Source organism: Coregonus clupeaformis, chromosome 1, assembly GCF_020615455.1.
Source record: "Coregonus clupeaformis isolate EN_2021a chromosome 1, ASM2061545v1, whole genome shotgun sequence".
In the NCBI taxonomy this organism is placed as follows: domain Eukaryota; kingdom Metazoa; phylum Chordata; class Actinopteri; order Salmoniformes; family Salmonidae; genus Coregonus; species Coregonus clupeaformis.
Window position 1 is genome coordinate 99,087,982 of NC_059192.1, and position 26,390 is coordinate 99,114,371.

General features: G+C 41.7%; 1 protein-coding gene across 1 annotated transcript; it reads right to left on the reverse strand.

Annotated features, from left to right (window-relative positions):
* Window positions 1-25,639, reverse strand: LOC121560776 (SLAM family member 5-like). Its single transcript, XM_041873686.2, has 6 exons — window positions 25,441-25,639; window positions 2,409-2,726; window positions 1,962-2,243; window positions 1,722-1,838; window positions 1,207-1,277; window positions 1-592 (listed from the first exon to the last, which is right to left on the reverse strand). Exons 1-6 carry the CDS (start codon window positions 25,508-25,510, stop codon window positions 473-475), a joined length of 978 nt encoding a protein of 325 aa, XP_041729620.2. The 5' UTR covers window positions 25,511-25,639; the 3' UTR covers window positions 1-472.
* Between the last annotated feature and the right edge of the window lie 751 nt (window positions 25,640-26,390).

The window sequence follows — 26,390 nt, forward strand, 5'->3', positions numbered from 1 at the left end:
TTTTGCACTAGTCTTGGTGGGATCTTCTATCACGCTGCGCCTTGGTCCGTGTCTTCAGTCAACGATCGTGACACCCAGCAGTAGCATAGCAAACACACTAGTGAATTGGATTAAAAGATAGGTTCCAATTGTTTTAAACTATACATTGGGATTTGGGACAAAATACCCTTGAAAAGAAGGATTATCTTGATCCTGCTACTAACTCAATGCATAGCTATTGAATTGGTCCGTATCAGTGGATGTCATTGAGACAGCTCTTTGAAAGAAGGTCTGTGAGAATGTCCTACAAAGAAAGCTTGAAATTATATCAGCGCAACAGGTTTTCTCCCATAACAACTGTGCCTCTAAAAGGTTTTCTGGGTGAATATATTTTTTACTTTCATTTTGTTTCAACGTCCTCTTTATGATATACCGTCCTCTCCAGGATGTGAGTTGTCATGTCGGCCTCTCATTGACTTCCCATTTTCCTCCTTCATGCTGTGTCAACATCTCTGCTTTCAGCCATGCGATGTAACAGGAGTGTATCATAAACTGATGTCAGTTCAGGGTTGTCTCTACGTGACTCCAGTTGTGGTATACTGGTTCGCTCCTCCTAAGCAGGGAGAGGGAGGGAGGTAGGGGAGGGAAGGGCGGAGAGGGACAGGGAAAGAGGGACAGAGAAAAGGGGGCAGAGAGAGGGGAGAGAAAAGGGGTGGGAAAGCAACAAAAATAAGAAAGGATCTTATGCTTCTTTATTAGAAACTTTGCGCCTGATGCGCTCTTCTCCATACTCATTGTTCTGCAGTAGGTAACTCAACTGTCAACACAACACATCTAGGATCTTTCCTGAAGCTAGTGGGAGGAACCACGAAGCCAAGCTTTAAAGGTCTACTGTAAAATACTTTCTTTTTTCTTTTTTTCTAGGGGGTAGATCAGCTTTCATATTGCAGATAGATTGTAACTTCCATCAATGTAATTGTCTGCATCACTTCCAATCAAATGCATTACTATATACCATATGTGCTGTGTGGCTTCTCATTGTGCAACCCAACCATATCATATGGGCAAAACTGGTTGCAATGACATCAGGCCGGGTATCAGACTTAGGTGGTCTGTGCAACTCAAAACCACATTAACCCACTGGCACAGAGCTAAAGCCTACAGTTGTTGTCATGTGGGCTGCAAAAGCTTCTGTATTGTCTATCAGCCTGTAGCTTTTTTACTAACCTGATTATCTGTTCGTTTTTTAGGAGTTATCGTTGCATACTGAACATCACCTTTCACTCTTTCAGATGAATCTATGAAGGCAAATAAAGGAAAGTAAATATATGGCCTACGGTGAGGTGTGACTAACTGACAGAGACATACAGACACTCAGCCCCAGGACAGGTTCTGTAAACACTCAGGACTCATTTGTTACTATGGGTACCGGTCTCTGTGCTTGCAGTCTTTTTGGTGTCAGATAAGCCAGTAATCATTGTCAGAGAGTGTGTGTGTGTGTGTGTGTGCCTTCTGCTTTTTCAACATTTAGAGAAGTTGTCTGAGATAATGACACTGTCTGACCAAGCAGAGGAAGTGTGGAAGATATGCCACTTTATTTGACCAGCATCCTGTGTTCAAGAAAACATTTACTACCTTTTCCAAAACAATACCCTTGATAGTAAAAAAAATAAAATTAAAAATAAATTAAAAGGTAGTCACTTTGGGGAGTGACCTCACACCTCTAAAAGAGAAATACCTGCCTTGTGAGTGTCCATTTATACTCTTCTTTAGATAGATTGCAAGTCCAACCAGTCCTGAGGCAACCAAAACACAGATTACAGCAATAATAAGCATACCCCGAGTCCTCTCATCACTGTCTGAAATAAATAAAACACAAGGCAATTATTAGTGTAAATATGTTTTGAATAAGCTCAACTACACTTAACTTTGACTTGGTAATTGCTATTTTCTGGATGGCTTTAATTCAAAATTGCTCTAACCTGCATCATTAGGATGACCATCTTCGCTGCAACATATTGGGACATGAACTGTCTCATTGCTGATAGGGTTAGCAGCCACACAGCTGTAGGTGGAGTTGTAGTTCTTTCCCTCTACCTCCAAACGGAGAGATAGATCGGTGGTGAGGTTAGGACTGCTGGTCTGGTTTAGTATTTCCTCTCCCCTGTACAAGGTCAATGTCACCTCTTTTTCGTTGTCGACAGAACACACCACACTACAGGAACTGCTGTCACACTCCGTCACCTGAGGTTTGGAAACAACGTCTGGAAGAAAAATTATGAATATTTTGGAATTGGAACCTATATTTAATGTTTTTGTAATAAACAGCACACACACACACACACACACACACACACACACACACACACACACACACACACACACACACACACACACACACACACACACACACACACACACACACTTACTGTATACAGTGAGCTCAAACTTATTTTTATTTTTTTCTCCTTCTGTATTCTCCACAGTATAAACCCCAGCATCGTTTATCTGAAGGTCTGACAGGGTGAAGTATCTTGTAACATTGTTCAAGTGGAGGCGGTTTTCAAATCTCTTCTCAAGGGTGATTTTGCCTTCTTTACCAGGGTACACATTTGCAATAGTGCCAAGGTCTCCATAAAGTAAATTGCCAGACTTGATCACCCTCTCTGGAAAAGAGAAAGACTGTCCCACGACACCTTTTACGTGCTGAGTCTCAGACTGGACTGTTTGCTGGGAAGCACAGAGCACTGTGGAAAGAGAGAGACTCAATATCAACACAATGACTGCATTCCAGGGGGACGGTAAAACAGTCGCACACTAAATCTCACAATACCTGGATAAGTGTTTAACATGTCAGTAACCGCGTCCATATGATATTGTGATCTGATGCCAGACTGCACTGAAGATGACAATGACATTCAATCATTAGTTAATTTTTGCTGCACGTCTGGAATGTAGTCGCCTGCAAAGACACTACTGACTTGAGTATCACAGTCCTTCTTAGTTATTTACAGGCCTAATGTGATGGTTGGGGTCAGGAAATAATTGTTCGGACTAGTAGTTTAATGTTTTATCAGAAATTAAGTTCACATGGAAATGTATTCTCTGAGTGAGGAAAGTTCTTCCCCAATTAACTGTTGTTTTTCCCCCAAAATAAAAGTCAAGAAGATCACATGACTTTACAGAGATATTTCATTACATTTTAGTCATTTAGCAGACACTCTTATCCAGAGCAACTTACAGTTAAGTGAGTGCATAGATTTTCATACTGGCCCCCCGTGGGAATCGAACCCACAACCCCTGGCGTTGCAAACGCCATGCTCTACCAACTGAGCTACATCCCTGCCGGCCATTCCCTCTCCTACCATGGACGACAGTGGCTAATTGTGCGCCGCCCCATTGGTCTCCCGGTCGCGGCCAGCTACAACAGAGTCTGGATTCGAACCAGGATCTCTAGTGGCACAGCTAGCACTGCCTTACACCACTGCGCCACTCGGGAGACTCATTACCACCCAACATAATTTTCCACTACCGCCTCTTAAATAGCCTAGATTGTATCCTATGAATTTCAGGGTCAGAGGAACATTGCAGCATGATAGATACATAGGACTAATGTAGGCGTTAGCCTATGTCTTATTTGTTGAAACAAGGTTTTGTGTTGACAACACAGAAAAGGAGATCAGGGGCATGATGGCTGTCCTACTAGCAGTAGGAAAGAGGCAGGAATTCTGTACATATGGACACTGCAAAAATATTCTGATTATCTGCTAAATTACTCAAATGTAATTATCTAGACAGAAGTAATGTATATCAATAATCAGTGGTGGAAAAAGTGCCCAATTGTCATACTTGATTGAAAGTAAAGATACCTTAATAAAAAATGACTCAGTAAAATACTACTTGAGTAAAAGTCTAAAAGTATTTGGTTTTAAATCTACTTAAGTATCAAAAGTAAATAAAATTGCTATGAATCATTTCAAATTCCTTATATTAAACAAACCAGATGGCACGATTTTCTTGTTTTTTAAATTTACGGATAGCCAGGGGCACACTCCAACACTCAGACATAATTTACAAACTAAGCATTTGTGTTTAGTGAGTCCGCCAGATCAGAGGCAGTAGGGATGACCAGGCATGTTCTCTTGATAAGTGTGTGAATTGGACAATTTTTTGTCCTGCTAAGCATTCAAAATGTAATGAGTACTGTTAGGTGTCAGGGAAAATGTATGGAGTAAAAAGTACATTATTTTCTTTAGGAATGTAGTTAAGTAAAAGTAAAAGGTGTCAAAAATGTAAATAGTAAAGTAAATTACAGATACCTCAAAAACGACTTAAGTAGTACTTTAAAGTATTTTTACTTAAGTACTTTAAACCTCTGTCAATAATATTCCTAAATAAAAAAGTGCTAACTGCAAAAGATTGGAAGGTTTTAGGCATTGCCGCAGGAAGTAGTTTGGGGATGGGGGTGCTGCGATTTTTGGCCGCGGTGCAGACAGCTATATCGGTCCGCTAATGCAGGACTATTAAAGGCCCACTGTACTACTTTTGTGCAAACAATACATTAATATTTTTTCCTTCTGATTTTTATGGGGGTGCTGCAGCACCCTCAGCACCCCTACTTCCCGCGGCTATGGTTTTACGCCTTGAGTAAGGTAGAACAAATGTTTCAGTGTCACATCCTCTGAGGAGACATAGGCTTAATGTATGCGGCAGGTGGGTTCAATTAGGCATTAGGTTACCCAGGTCATTAGCTCAATAATCTGGTTATTGGCTAATAGGCCCAACAGTATATTATTGGGCTTGTACATTAACAACTTTTCAGTATTAGTTCTAGAGGTGGATAGAAGAAAACTCATGCACACCCTACGAACATAATGTATTTGTCCTTCTATAGTGAACTGTATACATTGTCTATATGAAATGTGACTGTGTCTCTGCTTGTGAACACAGACTCGTTTCCTTTCCGATCAGTCTGTCACATCGTGTGGTCTGCCTTTTTCTGTCACGTTAGTGGTTTATACCCACTGAGAAGCAGCCCCAGACAGTCTTCCCTGCATACAGGAGTCCCGTCTCACACGCAGACCTATGTGGTGAAATACGTTTCCACTGCAATGAATACTTTTCACTGCAGCGAACAGAAACGTTCTCAGTAATGCTAACGGTCAACTCGTGACTCTATAATTCTTACAGTTGTCGGATTAATGTAGACCTGATAGGGGTCTTTGGATTTCTAAAAGTGAAAGTGAAATTGCACTGGGAAAAGGAAGCTATTTTGCATGGGTGGGTAGGCCAAGGAGTGTAACTACAGTACTTTTCTACATTGTTTTCACATTCTCTAAGCAAATTAACTATGCAAATCGGTGATGAGACGATGAACATTGTGGTGATAGCTTCCCTAGTGTTGCATGTTCTTCAGCATAAGGGAGCTAGCCTCCAGCCTACATACTCCAGGCACTTGATAATAAAGGACGCATACGGTATGCCTAATATCATTATGTGTTTCTGTCTCACCCACACATACTCACATACCAAAGTCCTGTTCATTTAGGATAAACATACTTCTCAGCCCAGCCATAGGGATTGTAACAGAGGATAGACAACACACAGACAGCGACTTATGAGAAGAAAAACTGTTTAGAAATGTTTTGGCAACGTTTCAGGGGGGTTTCTGCAGCTGGCAACTGTAACAGTAAAACTGACAATAATTACAACAAAGCACTGGCTATGCTATCAACTTGTAATTAATTGCAATTGTGAAACTGCAGTTACAGTATTTGCAGTGTAATGGTTATTTTGAATGCAGCAATTGCAGTATAACTGCAAAATAACCAGAGTTAGGACATAACCACTACACCAGGGGTAGGCAACCCTGATCCGGAGTGCCGCTTGCTATTCACGTTTTTGATTTAGGACAGGTGTGTTGAATTTAGGCAATCACTGAACTGAAACATTAGCTCAGTTGGTCAGGTGTGGTGCCTAGTTGGAACAAAATCCTGTAGTACCTGCGGCACTCCAGGAACAGGGTTCCCTACCCCTGCACTACACAATTACTGAATTGTATAATATAACATTAACCCTGCAGTTACAAAAGTGACTGTAACTGTGTTATTTTGGATGCAGCTATTGCAGTAGCCATATAATAAAACAGCATGTGCAACTGCACAACTGCAATTATTTTTGTAGGGAAATATGTTTATCAATGGAAAATGACAGAGAATTTCAAAACAACAGTTATGAGTTATTGAGTTATTGTTCCAAGTTCAAAGAGCAGCTGGTAAAATTATGAGCTCCTAATATCTAGTATTATATATCCTATTTCAAATGATTTCGAGGAAGAGTACATTTGAGAAAAACAAGTCAGTTAAAGATAAAGGAAGAAGTACTAAGAATATAACATCAGAAGAAGAGAATAAATCAGAAGACAACTTTTATCCTGAAAACTCAACTGGATAGCTAACAAGCTAACAGTTGTTTACACGTCGCTAGGGAGTTGCTAAGAGTTTCTAGCTACTGGCTACCTGCTGTTAAAAAGGACAAAGGACAGGACAAAGGACAGGAAAACTAGGACCTAACCTTACACAAGCCAGAAAAAACAATTCAGACAGAAAACAAGCAAGGTAGACTTTGTTTACATTAAAAAAACACCTAGCTACAACTAGCCAAGTGCAAACCAGCTGTAACATATACTGTATCCAGCTGTAATCAACTAAGATGCATACATTGACAAGCCCCAAACTCAGCAACCTTGCAATCCAATATGCAGAAGGTATTGCCAGTGAAGCAGGGAGGACAAAACATAAAGCAAAGGTTTTAAAAGAGCACCCAGCGACCCTAAGAGCAGACTTTATGCAACAAAAATACAAAGAAATCAAGGTGGATCTTCTCTTTTTTACTGAACATCCAAATGCTTGGCATGTATCCCTGCGCACGGCAAACAAACATCTTAAAATGTCTGGAAACAATGTGGACACAATGCCAAAATTGTATATTAATATACTGTATATAATAACGGAACAGTAATGATCCAAGGCTCTGAGGCCAGTCTAGAGCTATTTGAAGAAGAGTTCGACATTATAAAACCTCTAGTGGATGATGAACTAAAAACTGGCATGTCTCCACTAACAATCCCTGCAACTCCCAAAACCTTGGCTTCAAAACAGGAGGTCCACAGTACATCACTCCCTCCCTCAACTGTAGCAGCTGTGTGCACACTAAAAACATTATCGGTGAAACAAATCCAGAACTGCCTCTCCCTACTTGAAGTGGAGATTACGGAATTCAGGGAGAGCAAACAACAAGAATGTGACACTGTCCAGAAGCTGATGGAATAGTTGAGGAACCGTGGTTCAATAGAACAGCTAAGAGAGTACACTGAACAAATGACATAGTCCAATGATACCCTCCAAGAGGAGCTGTGTGTGGTAATGGTGGAGCTGCAGCAAAGAGAGAGGGACATTGATGCCCTCCGTCAGCAGCAAATGACTACGCCACCAACAGAGCAGCCCATCAGCCTGGTAGAAGCCCAGATGCCCCTGAGCCCATTGGAGCCTTCACCCCATCTGCCTCACAAGCCCTCAGCCTCTTAGGGTCCACCCCGACCTGCCAACCTCCCAGCCTGCCGCAGCATACCCTGACCTGCCAACCTCCCAGCCTGACATAGCCTACCCTTCCTCGCCAACCTCCCACCAGTCTGACCATGTTCAGCCAAACACACCTCCAGAGGACAGGATCCAGTTCAACCCAGGATACTTCCCAAAACAGCAGTTCTGATAGACTCTAATGGGAAGTATCTGGAAGATAGGAGATTATTCCCCAGACACCAGACGGCTAAATTCTGGTGTCCCACTACTGACAGTGCACTACAACTCCTGTACCAAGTCAAGCTGGAAAATCCTGACAACCTTGCTTCACATACTGGGACAAATGACCTGCGCACAAAAGGAGAAGGAGTGGCTGAGGAAGTGAGATAGGTGGCAGAGAAAGCACACACCCTGTTCCCAAGGAGAAACATTATTATATCCACCCTTCTACCAAGGAAAGATCTCCCCTGGCAAATTATCCAAAATGTCAACCATAAAATCACCATGGAACTGCTCCTCACTGCCAAATGTCAGCATCTCTCACCACCACACCCTGAAATGTGTGCACTTGTAAGACCATGTACACCTGGACAATGAGGGAGTTAGAATCTTTGCCAAGGACCTGAAGGATGCCACGTTAGGCAGAGTTCCACAATCATACCAGGCCAGCAACAGAGCCCCCCCACCTCCCCGCATCTCCAAGGAGCGAGAGGAGGCCAATCTCATCTCAACTGATCCAGACACAGACATCTCCAGCCCCTACCAACATGTCCGAGCCAAGCGGTGCAAGACCCAGACCAGCTCAGCCCGGCGGTGCCAAAACCAACCCAGCTCAACCCAGCAGTGCCAGACACAGCTCAGCTCAGTCCAACACAACCCAAGATTCAACAGTCTACTGGCATTACACATCTGGCTAAAATATTACTGTAGCTCTGTTGGAATCACATTTATAGATAACTTTGACACCTTCTGGAAAAAGAAGATACTATACAGGAATAACGGAGTCCATCCAAATCATCTTGGCTCCTGGACTCTGTCCACAAATTTCAAGACTGCGTTAAGACAAGTACTTCTCAATGACCCAAGACCAGCTCAGTTAATCCCTACCATTGTGACAATGAGTCGTCATAATGCTGCATCAAATGTACATTATCCCAGGGGCATTGGCAAACACAATGTAAGTAACTTAATTTATGTCCCCCTAACTGCCCTGAATACCTCTGTTGATCCTACAGCTATTGTATGCAGTAATCATGTGCATATGGCAGTATGCCCTAGTAGGAAGTCCACTGTGTGCAGCTCACCATGCACTATCAGCTCCAATATAAATAACATGAGCAAGTCTACTTCTGATAAGCTTCCCAGTAAAGCATTTAAAACAATCAATATTTTCTGGGTGATTTAAATATTGACTGGCTTTCATCAAGCTGCACACTCAAGAAAAAATGTCAAACTGTAACCAGTGTCTGCAACCTGGTTCAGGTTGTCAGTCAACCTACCAGGGTAGTTACAAATATCACAGGAATGAAATCATCAGCATGTATTGGATACTGCGTTAAATTTGCATTAAAGCACTATCCAAATCCATAGGATGTAGTGATCACAATATAGTAGCCATATCTAGGAAACCCAAAGGATGGGCCTAATATAGTGTATAAGAGGTCATACAATAAGTTTTGTAGTGATTCTTATGTTGATGATGTAAAGAATATTTGCTGGTCTGTGGTTTGTAATGAGGAGCAACCAGACGCTGCACTTGATACATTTATGAAATTGCTTATTCCAGTTACTAATAATCAGCCACCCAAATGACTGCAAAAACTGTTAAATCCCCTTGGATTGATGAGGAATTGAAAAATTGTAAGGTTGAGAGAAATGTGGCAAAAGGTATGGCAAATAAGTCTGTCAGCCCAATCAATTGGCAAATGTACTGCAAATTAAGAAATCATGTGACTAAACTAAATAAAAATAAAATGAAAATAGACTATGAAACAAAAATAAATGATATAAAGAATGATAGTAAAAAGCTTTGGAGCACCTTAAATACAATTTTGGGAAAAAAGGCAAACTCGGCTCCATCATTCATTGAATCAGATGGCAAATTCATCACAAAACCCACTGATATTGCCAACTACTTTAATTACTTTTTAATTGGCAAGATAAGCAAACTTAGGCATGACATGCCAGCAACAAACGCTGTACTACATATCCAAGTATGTCTGACCAAATTATGAAAGACAAGTATTGTACTATTGAATTCCGTAAAGTGAGTGTGGAAGAGGTGAGGAAATTATTGTTGTTGATATGACGTGTTTATACAGGGTTTTAGGAATGAGGTCAATCCATTAGTATAGGTCACTCTTGGTGCCAGAAAGTCTGAGTGCCAGGAAGGATGGGGGGCCACTGGTGTTAATCTTAGAATGAGTACGTGATGGAATGTCCTGACTGGGGTACAAGATGATACCATTGTAGTTGGGAGTGACACCCAATAATGGTTGGCAACTGTTGGCTAGAATTGGTTTACATTATAAAGTTGTTGGGTTTGAGTCCCTTAGTGTGTAAAAGCATTATAAAGTTGTTGAGTTTGAGTCCCTTAGTGTGTAAAAGCATTATAAAGTTGTTGGGTTTGAGTCCCTTAATGTTTAAAAGCATTATAAAGAATTAGTTTAATTTAAGTAATAAAGGGAAATATATATATTTTTAAAGGATATGTATATATGTATGTATGTATGTATGTATGTATGTATGTGTATATATATATGTGTATGTATGTGTAAGTGTATATACAGTGGGGGAAAAAAGTATTTAGTCAGCCACCAATTGTGCAAGTTTTCCCACTTAAAAAGATGAGAGAGGCCTGTAATTTTCATCATAGGTACACGTCAACTATGACAGACAAAATGAAAAAAAAAAAATCCAGAAAATCACATTGTAGGATTTTTAATGAATTTATTTGCAAATTATGGTGGAAAATAAGTATTTGGTCAATAACAAAAGTTTCTCAATACTTTGTTATATACCCTTTGTTGGCAATGACACAGGTCAAACGTTTTCTGTAAGTCTTCACAAGGTTTTCACACACTGTTGCTGGTATTTTGGCCCATTCCTCCATGCAGATCTCCTCTGGAGCAGTGATGTTTTGGGGCTGTCGCTGGGCAACACAGACTTTCAACTCCCTCCAAAGATTTTCTATGGGGTTGAGATCTGGAGACTGGCTAGGCCACTCCAGGACCTTGAAATGCTTCTTACGAAGCCACTCCTTCGTTGCCCGGGCGGTGTGTTTGGGATCATTGTCATGCTGAAAGACCCAGCCATGTTTCATCTTCAATGCCCTTGCTGATGGAAGGAGGTTTTCACTCAAAATCTCACGATACATGGCCCCATTCATTCTTTCCTTTACACGGATCAGTCGTCCTGGTCCCTTTGCAGAAAAACAGCCCCAAAGCATGATGTTTCCACCCCCATGCTTCACAGTAGGTATGGTGTTCTTTGGATGCAACTCAGCATTCTTTGTCCTCCAAACACGACGAGTTGAGTTTTTACCAAAAAGTTCTATTTTGGTTTCATCTGACCATATGACATTCTCCCAATCCTCTTCTGGATAATCAAAATGCACTCTAGCAAACTTCAGACGGTCCTGGACATGTACTGGCTTAAGCAGGGGGACACGTCTGGCACTGCAGGATTTGAGTCCCTGGCAGCGTAGTGTGTTACTGATGGTAGGCTTTGTTACTTTGGTCCCAGCTCTCTGCAGGTCATTCACTAGGTCCCCCCGTGTGGTTCTGGGATTTTTGCTCACCGTTCTTGTGATCATTTTGACCCCACGGGGTGAGATCTTGCATGGAGCCCCAGATCGAGGGAGATTATCAGTGGTCTTGTATGTCTTCCATTTCCTAATAATTGCTCCCACAGTTGATTTCTTCAAACCAAGCTGCTTACCTATTGCAGATTCAGTCGACCCAGCCTGGTGCAGGTCTACAATTTTGTTTCTGGTGTCCTTTGACAGCTCTTTGGTCTTGGCCATAGTGGAGTTTGGAGTGTGACTGTTTGAGGTTGTGGACAGGTGTCTTTTATACTGATAAAAAGTTCAAACAGGTGCCATTAATACAGGTAACGAGTGGAGGACAGAGGAGCCTCTTAAAGAAGAAGTTACAGGTCTGTGAGAGCCAGAAATCTTGCTTGTTTGTAGGTGACCAAATACTTATTTTCCACCATAATTTGCAAATAAATTCATTAAAAATCCTACAATGTGATTTTCTGGATTTTTTTCTCTCAATTTGTCTGTCATAGTTGACGTGTACCTATGATGAAAATTACAGGCCTCTCTCATCTTTTTAAGTGGGAGAACTTGCACAATTGGTGGCTGACTAAATACTTTTTTCCCCACTGTACCACACCAGACCCGTCACTCAGATAGACAGTGCAGAGAAACTGGTCGAGTCGGCTGTCTCTATTGCTGCTACGGCTGTAGTGGGAGGTCATGTTAATGATGTGGACGGAGATGGTTTGGAGTTGCGCAATACTCAGCAGCAGTGTGCTAGATTGCCCAATTCAGAGATGCTGCTGTCTCTCCCGTCAAGCCTGATTCATTTAACGGACGGACAGGCAGATGATATTGTGAGGCTATTACACAGCTTTCCATGTCTTTTTAATGATGTTCCTACATGCACAAATGTGTTAGAACATAACATTAATGTTGGAAACGCTGCACCTATCAAGCAACATGCTTATCGTGTCAACGTCTCTAAAAGAAAGATAATGAGGGATGAGGTCGGTTATTTGCTGTTGAATAACCTGGCTATGCCAAGTTCAAGTCCTTGGAGTTCTCCGTGCATTCTGGTTCCTAAACCTGATGGGACATCCAGGTTATGTATGGACTATCGAAAAGTCAATGCTGTCAAAGTGCCCGACTCGTTCCCGTTACCCAGACTGGATGACTATATTGACACTGTTGGTGCTGCTACTTATGTAACCAAACTAGATCTTCTAAAAGGTTACTGGCAGGTGCCGTTAACCTCACGTGCCTCCGACATCTCTGCCTTTGTGACCCCAGACTACTTCCTACAACATGCTGTCATGGCATTTGGGATGCGGAACGCACCAGCCACTTTCCAACGCCTGGTTAACACAGTATTGGCTGGAGTTCCTAATTGTAGTGCTGACCTTGATGATCTGGTAATTTATTCAACTGAGTGGTCTGATCATGTTAACACTCTAAGGATAGTGTGTGAACGTCTAGCAGCCGCTTCTCTAACCCTGAACTTAGCAAAGTGCGAGTTTGGGAAGGCCACTGTTACTTATCTCGGTAAACAGGTCGGCCATGGTCAGGTGCGCCCGGTAGATGCCAAGGTCTCAGCTATAAACGCATTTCCCGCACCTACCACCAGAAGAGAGCTACGCTGTTTTTTAGGGATGGTTGGCTACTAACGTAGTTTCTGTAAAAATGTCTCTGCGGTAGTTGCTCCATTAACGGATTTGCTCAGTCCGGCAAGAAAATGTGTATGGTCTGAAGATTGTCGTACTGCTTTCAACACTGCTAAAGCACTCTTATGTAGTACCCCTGTTCTTGCTGCGCCAGATTTTGAACGGCCGTTTAAACTGGAGGTAGATGCAAGTGCCAGAGATGCTGGTGCTGTGTTACTGCAGCCGGACCACAGTGGAGTGGACCATCCTGTCTGTTATTTTTCTCGGAAATTTAACAAATGTCAGACAAACTATTCCACCATTGAGCAAGAAGCTCTAGCTTTGTTATTAGCTCTGCAGTACATTGAAGTTTATGTTGGTTCCAGTGCATTACCAGTGATAGTGTATACTGACCATAACCCCTTTTCTCCACCGGATGTACAACCAGAACCAACGCCTTATGCGTTGGGCACTTGTAGTACAAAATTATAATTTGGAGATCCGCCACAAAAAGGGGTCGGATAATGTGTTGGCTGATGCTTTGTCTCGTGTTTAAAGAACTAGTTTTTTTTTTGTTATGCCGTCAGGATGCGGTTGATCTTTGGATTTTTGGTGTTGTGATGGTACGTGTGTCGCAAACCCTTGTGGTTTGCTCTTTTAAGGGTGGGAGTGTTACGGATACAGGTATCCTGTGTGTGTTTTTGTGTTTTTCCTCTCCTTATGCCCTAATAACAGGTGTCCTTTATGTTCCTGATTGGTGGTCGTTGGGGTGTCCCACCTGTCCGACATCCGTTTGGCTGCTGATTGCTGAGGTGGACCAATCAGTGGACATCCCTCTGTATTGCAGCACCTGTTTCTGGTTTTTCACTTACACCTCCCATTGTTTTAAAAGCCAGTCAGTTGTGTTTGTTGAAAGAGACTATTGCCGTATGTGAGTATGGATACTGTGGTGTTTTGTGTACTCACTCATTTGCTGGTTACTCTGTTTCGTAACTTTGTGTGTTTCTGGAAAAAGGGGGATTTAACCAAGTTGCCCATGGGCATACATTACCCGTAGGAAGAAAATTGTCTAAAAACACTAGTTAGACCTGAGCGGACCACCCACTGTAATTTTTGTATGATTAGCAGTAGTTTAGCGGTTCTGGAGGCAGGCAAGATCAGTTTAGTTTTTTTTTTTGCATTATTGTTTCATTTCTTGGGTCCTGCTCAGCCCTTTTTCCCAAACCTTTACTGTGTGTTAAAAATAAACATCTTGTGTTTGACGGTAGTTTATGGTTGTCTGTGTATTTTTTTGTTCTCACTGTTTCCATGTCATGATACTAATTTGCATGAATTATGTTATGGGTCTCTGTTCCATCCACCTTTCACTTTTAAAGCCACAGGGTTTTAACACTCAGTCTCAAATCTCTGGAAGACGGAAACAGGTTTCCCTCAAGCATTTCCCTGTATTTAGCGCCATCCATCATTCCTTCAATTCTGACCAGTTTCCCAGTCCCTGCCGATGAAAAACATCCCACAGCATGATGCTGCCACCATGCTTCAATGTGGAGATGGTATTCTTTGGGTGATGAGAGATGTTGGGTTTGCGCCAGACAGACACAAGCTCAATTTTAGTCTCATCTGACCAGAGTACCTTCTTCCATTTGTTTGGGGAGTCTCCCACATGCCTTTTGGCGAACACCAAACGTGTTTGCTTATTTATTTGTTTAAGCAATGGCTTTTTTCTGGCCACTATTCCGAAAAGCCCAGCTCTGTGGAGTGTATCCTATGGACAAACACTCCAATCTCCGCTGTGGAGCATTGCAGCTCCTTCAGGGTTATCTTTGGTTTCTTTGTTGCCTCTCTGATTAATGCCCTCCTTAACTGGTCCGTGAGTTTTGGTGGACGGCCCTCTCTTGGCAGGTTTGTTGTGATGCCATTTTTTTCAATTTTTTAATAATGGATTTAATGGTGCTCCGTGGGATGTTAAAGGTTTCTGATATTTTTTTATAACCCAACCCTGATCTGTGCTTCTCCACAACTTTGTCTCTGACCTGTTAGGTGCCTTGGTCTTCATGGTGCTGCTTGCTTGGTGGTGCCCCTTGCTAAGTGGTGTATAGAATGGTGTGTATATATACTGAGATCATATGACAGATCATGTGACACTTAGATTGCACACAGGTGGACTTTATTTAACTAATTATGTGACTTCTGAAGGTAATTGGTTGCATCAGATCTTATTTAGGGGTTTCATAACAAAGGGGGTAAATACGTATGTCCGCACCACTTTTCTGTTATTTATTTTGTAGAATTATTTGAAACAAGTTATTTTTTTCATTTCACTTCACCAATTTGGACTATTTTGTGTATGTCCATTACATGAAATCAAAATCAATTTAAATTACAGGTTGTAATGCAACAAAATAGGAATAACGCCAAGGTGGATGAATACTTTTGCAAGGCACTGTAAATAATAAGGTAGATCTGTTTTTATTTTTTAATAAATTAGCAACATTTCTTAAAACCTGTTTTTGCTTCGTCATTATGGGGTATTGTCTGTAGATAGATGAGGATTTGTATTTATTTAATACATTTTAGAATAAGGCTGTAATGTAACAATGTGGAAAAAGGGAAGTGTTCTGAATACTTTCCTTATGTACTGTATATCAATAACCCAGTATTAACAACACAACCTTTCTCTTTTTAAAGAAAACAACCCAAGTGACCCAATGCCTGCAAGCCAGCAAATGGGTCATCCAAACAACCCAGCATTAAGCATGTACCATCCTTTTTTAATTTAGAAAACAATCTCTCCGAAGAAGCGACAGTTACAGGGATGGTAAAAAAGGCTGGTAAAAACAGCTTGATTGCCGTTGCAACATCAGGGCAACTGGGCAGAAGGGAGTTGTGCTTCAATTACAGCAATTCTGTGACATCTTTAATTGAGCCTCCCATTCTCCTTAATTTCTGGCTTCAACACATTACGGAAAGAGATTAACTGTATAGGAAGGAATCTCTGGGGACAGGTCGTCTGGATACTGGACAGCCAATAAATTCACAGATGCAAACAGATCATCATCTTTAGCAGACAACAACAGTTCTTGAGGGCTTGAACAAAAAAGGATTTTGCGATTTCGTTCATCCTCGTGAACCGGTGTTTGAGTTATGAGGTTGCAATATCAACAGCTTGTTATCTCTGGTATATCTTGACATGCATCATTCAAGACTAACTTTAAATTGTGTGCTGCGCAATGGACATATAATGCACAATGTCTCAGGAAAGACTGTCTGGGTTGGCAATACTCATTATAGAAAACAGTTGGGCCCGCAAACTGGACCTACGGGCCGTGGTGAAATCAATTGCACACAAAAAAGGAGGACTTCAGGACACCAGAGGAGTCTCAAGTTGGATATAATTTAATTTACCTTGAATATTTCATCCCATTTGTGTAGGGTATTAGCCAAACAACACCCGCTGAGTTTAATAATAAATAGTGGGTGAATTTATCCTCAAGCCGACTATTTGTTTTCCTCATTGTTAGGCTATTTGATATATATAATGTTGATAAAATGTTTATAAATAGCAGCTAAATGTGGTATATAGCTATTGTACTGTCCTCAAGGTATATGCAACCATAATTTGACAGCCAGCCAAACTCCAATCAAGAACTGAACCAGAGTCAGGGATAGGCTTTCCATAAACCTCCAGTTTTATAGTTGAAACTGTGTAAAACTGTAAGAATACAGAAAAATGCAATTATTGGAGCAGCTCAGACTTAATGGCAATATAAATATGCAACGGAGTCTAACTGATGTTTCATAGTCGCATAGTGAACAATACAATACTTGACCAACACTACATAGAAAACGTAGGTATTCTGCTTGAATATGGTTCTAAACAGGATTAGTATCTAAATAACATGTAAGCTAACTTAAGTGTGAAGAGAAATCACATGTAGAGAGAAGCTAGCTGCAAAACAGCACTTAACAAGCAGGCTAGGCTAGCGAGGGAATACTTGTAATCGATTTACTTAAAAACTCAGAATTAAAACATGACCTGCAGAAAATACAATACTAAAAGATGAACATCTTAGAAATAATTTGTACTAACAGGCAATGTTTTACGAAGGCTTAACAAGTAGGATGCAGAAGATAAACAGCAGTATTAAGTTGCTCTTTTCCAACAATGAGTCTGAACTGCATAATTTTCTATTTCCTGTTTTACCACCAACAAAGAAGTAGCAAAGCATAGTACACTTTAGCTGCAGCTACATAAAACAGCCACTGGATGGCGCCAAATCAGAAGGCGTTTGGCCAAAAGAATAGAAGGCAGAATACTCCCCGTCTGGTATCTGAAAGAGGCCACTATTAATTAACGCTACACACATACCTCAAAGACTAGCAAACCCTCAGTCTTCTTTGGCTAAAAGGAGTATGACCTCTGAGACGGGTCTCAGGAACTTCTTAGTGGTCCCCTGAGCAGTAATCTTGAGTTCCACTTTGCGCACCTTACTGTCACTACTGGTGAAGGTGGAAGTGACCAGTGCCATGTGCCACTCCTTGCGGGTGACTCGATTGTCTTTTAAAAGCACTAGATCTCCCTCTTGTAGGTTGCGGTGAGCTTGGTTAGGTTTGTACAGGAACGCTGGTCCCATACTGGTGAGCTGAGAAGCGGGAACCGACCTTGAGGCGTGGTCGGCAGGATTGTGTTCTGTGGGCACGTAGTGCCGCTGCTTAGGGTGTGTTGATTGACGGATGCCTTGGACTCTGTTGTGCACATACACGTAGAAGCGTTTAGTCTCATTGTATATGTATCCCAAGACTACTTTACTGTCGCAGTAGAAGTTAACGATGTCTGGTTTGAGCTCTATTTCGTCTAGGATGAGCTCTGCCATTTCTACTGCCAACACTGCTCCAAATATGGAGTTGAGAGGGAGTTCTTAGTGTAAGTGTGTGGGATATGGAGCTGCTTCAGATCCTGTAGTGAGTCCCTCCATATTTCCCATTCTTTCAGCTTTTCTTCAGGGGGTGGTGAATCCCAGTCACAAGTGTCTGGGGAGAGTTCCTTCAGTATGGCTCTGCCCTGTATGGTTATTGGCGCTACCAGGCCGAGAGGGTCGAAGAGGCTGTTTACCATTGACAGGACTCCACGTCGTGTGGATGGTTTGCTGCTGACTGATACCCCAAAGGTGAAGGTGTGTGTTTCTATTTCCCAGCATAAACCAAGACTGCATTGCATGGGTGTGGTTTCTCCTCGGAGACCTAAATCTTTTACACCCTTGGCATGGTCTTCTGGGTAACTGCCTCCATCACAGTCGCACTGTTTGATGCAATCTTGTGCAGTCGTAGGTTTGACTCTGCAAGCGATGCTTGTGTTCTCCGTAGCAGGTCGATGGCCTCTGTGTTTGTGGGCAGAGACTTGAGCCCATCATCCACATAAAAATGTCTCTCCACGAACTATCAAGAGTCTGCTCCGTGGTCTTGCTCACAAAACATATTGCATGTAACAAACAGCTACATGACCTACAGCATGGTCAAGCAAGTTAATGTTTCCGACATTTTCGGACTACTAAACAACTATTGATTTAGAACCACAGAGAGTTACCACAAGTCCCAAAGAAAACAGGCGATGCCTCCACTATTCCAGCACCATTTCAACTTCAACATTTCAAAATCATCTAATCACCTATTCTTAATCTAGTATAGTGACAACTAAAATATACTTGCTGTTCTAGGCTGCCTGGCTAAAATGCTTGCTGACTAGCCTAACTAACTTTCATTGGCAACGATGAGCCTGGCCAGCTAGTTAACGTTAGTCTATAGGTCTACTACATCTAGCTAGCTACATGTTGAACTCCATCCTCTCAGGCCAGGAGCACAATGTATGAATTTATGGTTGGATCAGAATCGCTGTTATAATCATTGGCCAGTACTGAGAATTAGGCTAAGTTAAACCACAAGTCCTAATCTCTATCTCCATCCATGGCTAATTTAGGAAAGGGATGATTTTAGCTAGCTAGCTAGCCACCGGAGGACAAATACACAAAGAGATGCAACAACTCAAGTTTTCTGTCAATGACGTTTGGCACCGAGACGAAAGACAGGCCTACATTATTTTGTTTCTGTTTTTGGTTATTCTTTTGGGGAAGATTGTCTTCCCTTGGCATCCATGAATACACGGCCTTGCACCAAACATATTTTACAATCTGCAATGAATGAATTTCCAACTTTAATTACGCTACCAAACAAGTAGGCCACTAATTAAACTATATATACAAAAGTATGTGGACACCCCTTCAAATTAGTGGATTCGGCTATTTCAGCCAAACTCGTTGCTGACAGCTGTATAAAATCGAGCACACAGCCATGCAATCTCCATAGACAAACATTGGAAGTAAAATGGCCTTACTGAAGAGCTCAGTAACTTTCAACGTGGCACTGTCCTAGGGTGCCACCTTTCCAACAAGTAATTTAGTAAAATTTCTGCCCTGCTAGAGCTGGCCCGGTTAACTGTAAGTGCTGTTATTGTGAAGTGGAAACGTCTAGGAGCAACAACGGCTCAGCTGTGAAGTGGTAGGCCACACAAGCTCACAGAACGGGACCAGCGAGTGCTGAAGCGCGTGCATGTAAAATGTGTCCTCGGTTGCAACACTCACTACCGAGTTCCAAACTGCCTCTGGAAGCAACGTGAGCACAAGAACTGTTCGTCGGGAGCTTCATGAAATGGGTTTCCATTGCCGAGTAGCCGCACACAAGCCTAAGATCACAATGCGCAATGCCAAGCATCGGCTAGAGTGGTGTAAATCTCGCCGCCATTGGACTCTGGAGCAGTGGAAACGCGCTCTCTGGAATGATGAATCACGCTTCACCATCTGGCAGTCCGACGGACGAATCTGGGTTTGGCGGATGCCAGGAGAACACTATCTGCCCTAATGCATGGTGCCAACGGTAAAATTTGTTGGAGGAGGAATAATGGTCTGGAGCTGTTTATCGTGGTATGAGCTAGACCCCTTAGTTCCAGAGAAAGGACATCTTAAACTACAGCATACAATTAAATTCTAGACAATTCTGTGCTTCCAACTTTGTGGCAACAGTGTGGGGAAGGCCCTTTCCTGTTTGAACATGACAATGCCCCCGTGCACAAAGCGAGGTCCATACAGAAATGATTTGTTGAGATTGGTGTGGAAGAACTTGACTGGACTGCACAGAGCCCTGACGTCAACTCCACCGAACACCTTTGGGATGAATTGGAACGCCGACTGCGAGCCAGGCCTTATCGCCCAATATCAGTGCACAACCTCACTATTGCTCTTGTGACTAAATGGAAATAAGTCCCTGCAGAAATATTCCAACATCTAGTGGAAAGCCTTCCCAGAATAGTGGAGGCTGTTAAAGCGGCAAAGGGGGGACCAACTCCATATTAATGCCCATGATTTTGGAAGGAAATGTTTGACGAGCAGGTGTCTACATACTTTTGGTTATTTAGTGTAGCTCTTATTTGTATTTGTATTTATTATGGATCCCCATTAGCTGCTGCCAAGGTAGCAGATCCTCTTCTTGGGGTCCAGCAAAATTAAGGCAGTTATACATTTTAAAAACATTACATTACATTCATAACAGATTTCACATCATATTAAGTGTGTGCCCTCAGGCCTCTACTCTACTACCACATATCTTTAACACAAAATCCATGTGTACATGTGTGTATAATGCTTATGGTATCTTGTGTTTGTATGCATGTGTCTATGTTTGTGTTGCTTCACAGTCCCCCCTGTTCGATAAGGTGCATTTTTATCTGTATTTTTTTAATCTAATTTTGCTGCTGGCATGAGTTACTTGATGTGGAATAGAGTTCCATGTAGTCATGGCTCTATGTAGTTATGTGCGCCTCCCATAGTCTGTTCTGGACTTGGGGACTGTGAAGGGACCTCTGTTGGCATTTCTTGTGGGGTCTGCATCGGTGTTCGAGCTGTGCCCCAGTAATTCAGGCTCTGTTGTAGCCGGCCGCAACCGGGAGACCAATGGGGCGGCGCACAATTAGCCCAGCGTCGTCCAGGGTAGGGGAGGGAATGGCAGGCAGGGAGGTAGCTCAGTTGATAGAGCATGGCATTTGCAACGCCAGGGTTGTGGGTTCGTTTCCCACGGGGGGCCAGTATGAAAATAATAATGTATGCACTAACTGTAAGTTGCTCTGGATAAGAGCGTCAGCTAAATGACGTAAATGTAATTCAAACAGACAGCTCGGTGCATTCAACATGTCAATACCGCTCACAAATACACGTAGTGATGAAGATAATCTCTCCTCCACTTTGAGCCAGGAGAGATTGACTTGCATATTATTAATGTTAGCTCTCTGTGTACATCCAAGGGCCAGCCGTGCTGCCCTGTTCTGAGCCAATTGCAATTTTCCTAAGTCCCTCTTTGTGGCACCTGACCACACAACTGAACAGTAGTCCAGGTGCGACAAAACTAAGGCCTGTAGGACCTTCCTTGTTGATAGTGCTGTTAAGAATGCAGAGCAGCGCTTTATTATAGACAGACTTCTCTCCATCCTAGCTACTGTTGTATCAATATGTTTTGACTATGACAGTTTACAATCCAGGGTTACTCCAAGCAATTTAGTCTCCTCAACTTGCTCAATTTCCAAATTAATCATTACAAGATTTAGTTGAGGTTTAGTGAATGATTTGTCCCAAATACAATGATTTTAGTTTTGGAAATATTTAGGGCTAACTTATTCCTTGCCGCCCATTCTGAAACTAACTGCAGCTCTTTGTTAAGTGTTGCTGTCATTTCAGTCGCTGTGGTAGCTGACGTGTATACTGTTGAGTCATCCGCATACATAGACAACACTGGCTTTACTCAAAGCCAGTGGCATGTCGTTAGTAAAGATTTAAAAAAGTAAGGGGCCTAGACAGCTGCCCTGGGGAATTCCTGATTCTACCTGGATTTTGTTAGAGAGGCTTCCATTAAAGAACACCCTCTGTGTCCTGTTAGACAGGTAACTCTTTATCCACAATATAGCAGGGGGTGTAAAGCCATAACACATCAGTTTTCCAGCAACAGACTGTGATCAATAATGTCAAAACAGCCCCCACAATCTTTTTATCATCAATTTCTCTCAGCCAATCATCAGTCATTTGTGTAAGTGCTTGATGAATGTCCTTACCTGTAAGTGTGCTGAAAGTCTGTTGTCAATTTGTTTACTGTAAAATAGCATTTTATCTGGTCAAAGTTGACTAAGGGTTGGTAACAGGCTGATTGGTTGGCTGTTTGAGCCAGTTAAGGGGGCTTTACTATTCTTAGGCATGGGGAATAAGTTTTGCTTCCCTCCAGGCCTGAGGGCACACACTTTCTAGTAGGCTTAAATTGAATATATATATGGCTAATAGGAGTGGCAATATTGTCCGCTATTATCCTCAGTAATTTTCCATCCAAGTTGTCAGACCCCGTAGGCTTGTCATTGTTGATCGACAATAATAAAATGTTTCACCTCTTTCACACTTACTTTATGGAATTCAAAATTACAATGCTTGTCTTTCATAATTTGGTCAGATATACTTGGATGTGTAGTGCTAATCTTGCCAATTAAAAAATCATTAAAGTAGTTGGCAATATCAGTTGGTTTTGTGATGAATGAGCCATCTGATTCAATGAATGATGGAGCAGAGTTTGCTTTTTTGGCCAAAATTGTATTTAAGGTGCTCCAAAGCTTTTTACTATCATTCTTTATGTCATTTGTCTTTGTTTCATATTGTAGTTTCTTCTTCTTTTTATTCAGTTTAGTCACATGATTTCTCAATTTGCAGTATGTTTGCCAATCGGTTGTACAGCCAGACCTATTTGCCATCTCATTTGCTCATTAGCAAATTTAGGCATGACATGCCAGCAACCATACCATTTTTCAATTCCTCATCAATCCACGGGGATTTAACCGTTTTTATAGTCATTTTCGTAATGGGTGCACGCTTATTAGTAAATGGGATAAGCAATTTCATAAATGTGTCAAGTGCAGCGTCTGGTTGCTCGTCATTACACACCACGGACAAACAAATATTCTTCACATTAACAACATAGAAATCACTACAAAACATATTATATGACCTATTGTACACAATATTAGGCCCAGCCTTTCGAACTTTGGTTTTCGTAGATATGGCTACTATATTGTGATCACTACATCCGATAGATCTGGATACTGCTTTCAATTATTAATTTTTTGCATTAGTAAAGATATGATCAATACATGTTGATTATTTCATTCCTGTACTGTTTGTAACTACCCTGGTGGGTTGATTGATAACCTGAACCAGGTTGCTGGCACTAGTTACAGTTTGAAGCTTTCTCAAGAGTAGGCAGCCTGATGAAAGCCAGTCACTATTTAAATCACCCAGAAAGTATACCTCTCTATTGATATCACATACTGTACATTATCAGGCATTTCACACATGTTATCCAGATACTGACTGTTAGCACTTGGTGGTCTATAGAAGCTTCCCAACAGAATGGGCTTTAGGTGAGGCAGGTGAACCTGTAGCCATATTACTTCAACAGTATTTAACATGAGGTCCTCTCTAAGCTTTACAGGAATGTAGTTCTGAATATACACTGCAACATCGCCCCCGTTGGCATTTCCGTCTTTTCTGTAAATGTTATAACCTTGTATTGCTACCACTGTATCATCAAATGTATTATCTAAGTGAGTTTCAGAGATTGTCAGAATATGAATGTCATCTGTTACTAGCAAATTATTGATTTCATGAACCTTGTTTCTTAAGGTACATATGTTAACGTGGGCTATTTTAAAACCTTTTCTGGGATGCTTGATTATTTTTCTTGCTTTACTGGGAAGCTTAGCAGAGGTATACATACTCAGGTTATTTTTATTAGTGCAGGGTGAGCTGCACACAGTGGACTTCCTACTAGGGCACACCACCTCAGTGCTAACAGTATTACTCTGGTTCATAAGCATATGATTACTGCATACAATAGCTGTAAGATCAGCAGAGGCATTCCGGGCAGCAAGAGGGACATAAATTAGGTTATTTACATTGTGTCTTCTAACGCCCCTAGGATGATGTACATTTGCTGAACATTATGACAACTCAGCGACACAGTGGTAGGGATTAAATGAGTTGGACTTGAGTCATTGATAAGTCATTGTCTCAACGTGCCTTATAATGCTGTGAAAGGATCCAGGAACCCAAATGATTTGGGTGGATCTCATCCTCCTTATAATACGAGCTTTCTTTCCAGAAGGTATCAAAATTGTCAATAAATGTTACACCGACAGAGCTGCAATAGTCTCGTAGCCAGTTATGGAGGGCTAAAAGTCTGCTGAACCGTTCATTCCACGATTTAGGGAGGGCAGAGGGCCAGATATTATGGGGCGTTTGTTGGTGTCAAGTAGAAACCCAATCAGTTCTTTAAAATCCATGTTCAGCTGTTCTGAGCTGCCCTTCATAATGTCATTTGACCCCACATGAACCATGACAGTATCAATGCTCTTGAATGTCTTCATTCTCAGTTAGGACGTTCAAGTGAGACACTTACACCTAGAAAACCCAGCTTTGTTGTCCCACACGATGAAATTAATATTGAGACACAGAGCAGCATGACCAGAGGAACATCACACTTGTGATGGGCTGACCAGTGACCACATAATCACAGGAAACCACCAACATTTCCTGTTTATAGGGGAACAATCTAACGTCCCATTCGAATGTAGCTTAAATACCACTGAGTTTGAATGTTCATTTTACCTAATGACTTTTAGATATTGATATCCATGAAAGGATTTCTTCATTTTGGGGATGAAGCCATGTCCATTGTCCTTCAATGATTCAACATGGTTGAGGGAATTCCCAAGTCCCAACACCATAAAGGTGCGTGTTTTATCACATCCATAGTGTTTAGGCACTGTGAGCCTAAACACAATGAGCCTGTAAGCTCTGTCAGTTTGCAAAAATGCAAATAGAAAGGCAAATGAGTTTCAAATGACTTAATACAGTCTGTCTCAGATAATTATAAAAGGTTGTCAGCCTGTTGTTTCCAAAATATTATTAATCTTTCATATAAGTTAATATATGAATCAAAGTATTGGCATTCTCTGTAGTTGCTGTATAGATTGCAAACTTTTATAGCCTACGCCTCTTTCTTCGCATGAAAGAGCTCTGTTTTAGAATCTACACTCTGTCATTATCTATCCCTTACTGTAAATATTTGTCTAATGACAGGATACAGGAGGATATGAGAGGAACGTTATTTTAAAATGAGTCTTAGCGATTGGTTACACACTGGGGGGAGAGGGGGTTGGGAATGCAGTTAGGGAAAGTCGTATTCGGTCTGTGCTCCACGCACTACGACTGCTAGTCTAGGCTCCCTTGTCAGGAGACACAGCAAACATGCAAAAATAGATAATGTTTAGGCTACTTACCTATCATCTCCCACATACACTTTTAGTTAGTGCAGCAAATCAGTAACAACAAAATAAACATACCATCAATGACAAAATATAGCAGCATGAACATCAGTCTGGCAATCCTTCTCCATCCGAACAAATGGTTCATTGATCTAAGGCTTGAGCTGTTCAGTGGTGTGCACTGCGAAGAACGGGAAAGTTATAGAGAGAATAGACTCAACCAGACCAGCTACCCTCTGTGGTGTATCATTACGCCGATTCTGTTAGTAGTTCTGTTGCGGTTAGTAGATTTGTTGTGTAGTGATGAACCAGAGTGTACTGTAGGTTGTTAAAGACTGCTTTCTAGTGGAGAAATTTGAGAATTTCACAGTTTTTTTTGTTTTTTTTGTTTTTTTAGTCATTTAGCAGACGCTCTTATCCAGAGCGACTTACAGTTAGTGAGTGCATACATTTTCATACTGGCCCCCCGTGGGAGACGAACCCACAACCCTGGTGTTGCAAGCGCCATGCTCTACCAACTGAGCTACACGGGGCCGTGAACTGTGAACTGTTTGCAGTTTGCATCATCTTGTATGGTAGCCTTCTATGTTCTATTATGTGAGATATATACACTGAGTGTACAAAACATTAGGAAAACCTGCTCTTTCCATAACATAGACTGACCAGGTGAATCCAGGTGAAAGCTATAATCCCTTATTGATGTCATGGTCACCTGTTAAATCCACTTCAATCAGTGTAGATGAAGGGGAGGAGACAAGACAGGATTTTTAAGCCTTGAGACATGGATTGTGTATGTTTGTTATTCAGAGGGTGATTGGGTAAGACAAAATATTTAAGTGCCTTTGAACAGGGTATGGTAGTAGGTGCCAGGCACACTGGTTTGAGTGTGTCAAGAACTACAATGCAGCTAGGTTTTTCACACTAACCAGTTTCCCTGTGTGTATCAAGAATGGTCCACCACCCAAAGGACATCCAACCAACTTGACACAACTGTGGGAAGCAATGAAGTCGACATGGGCCAGCATCCC

Bases quoted from the DNA above. Each gene is read 5' to 3' on its own strand.
- LOC121560776 (XM_041873686.2), bottom strand. From the start codon at position 25,510: ATGAACCATTTGTTCGGATGGAGAAGGATTGCCAGACTGATGTTCATG. The intron at 1,839-1,961 runs GTTAGAGCAATT...TATTTATTTCAG, and splicing joins TGGTCATCCTAATGATGCAG to ACAGTGATGAGAGGACTCGG. The intron at 593-1,206 runs GTTAGTAAAAAA...CTCCCTGCTTAG, and splicing joins AAAAACGAACAGATAATCAG to GAGGAGCGAACCAGTATACC.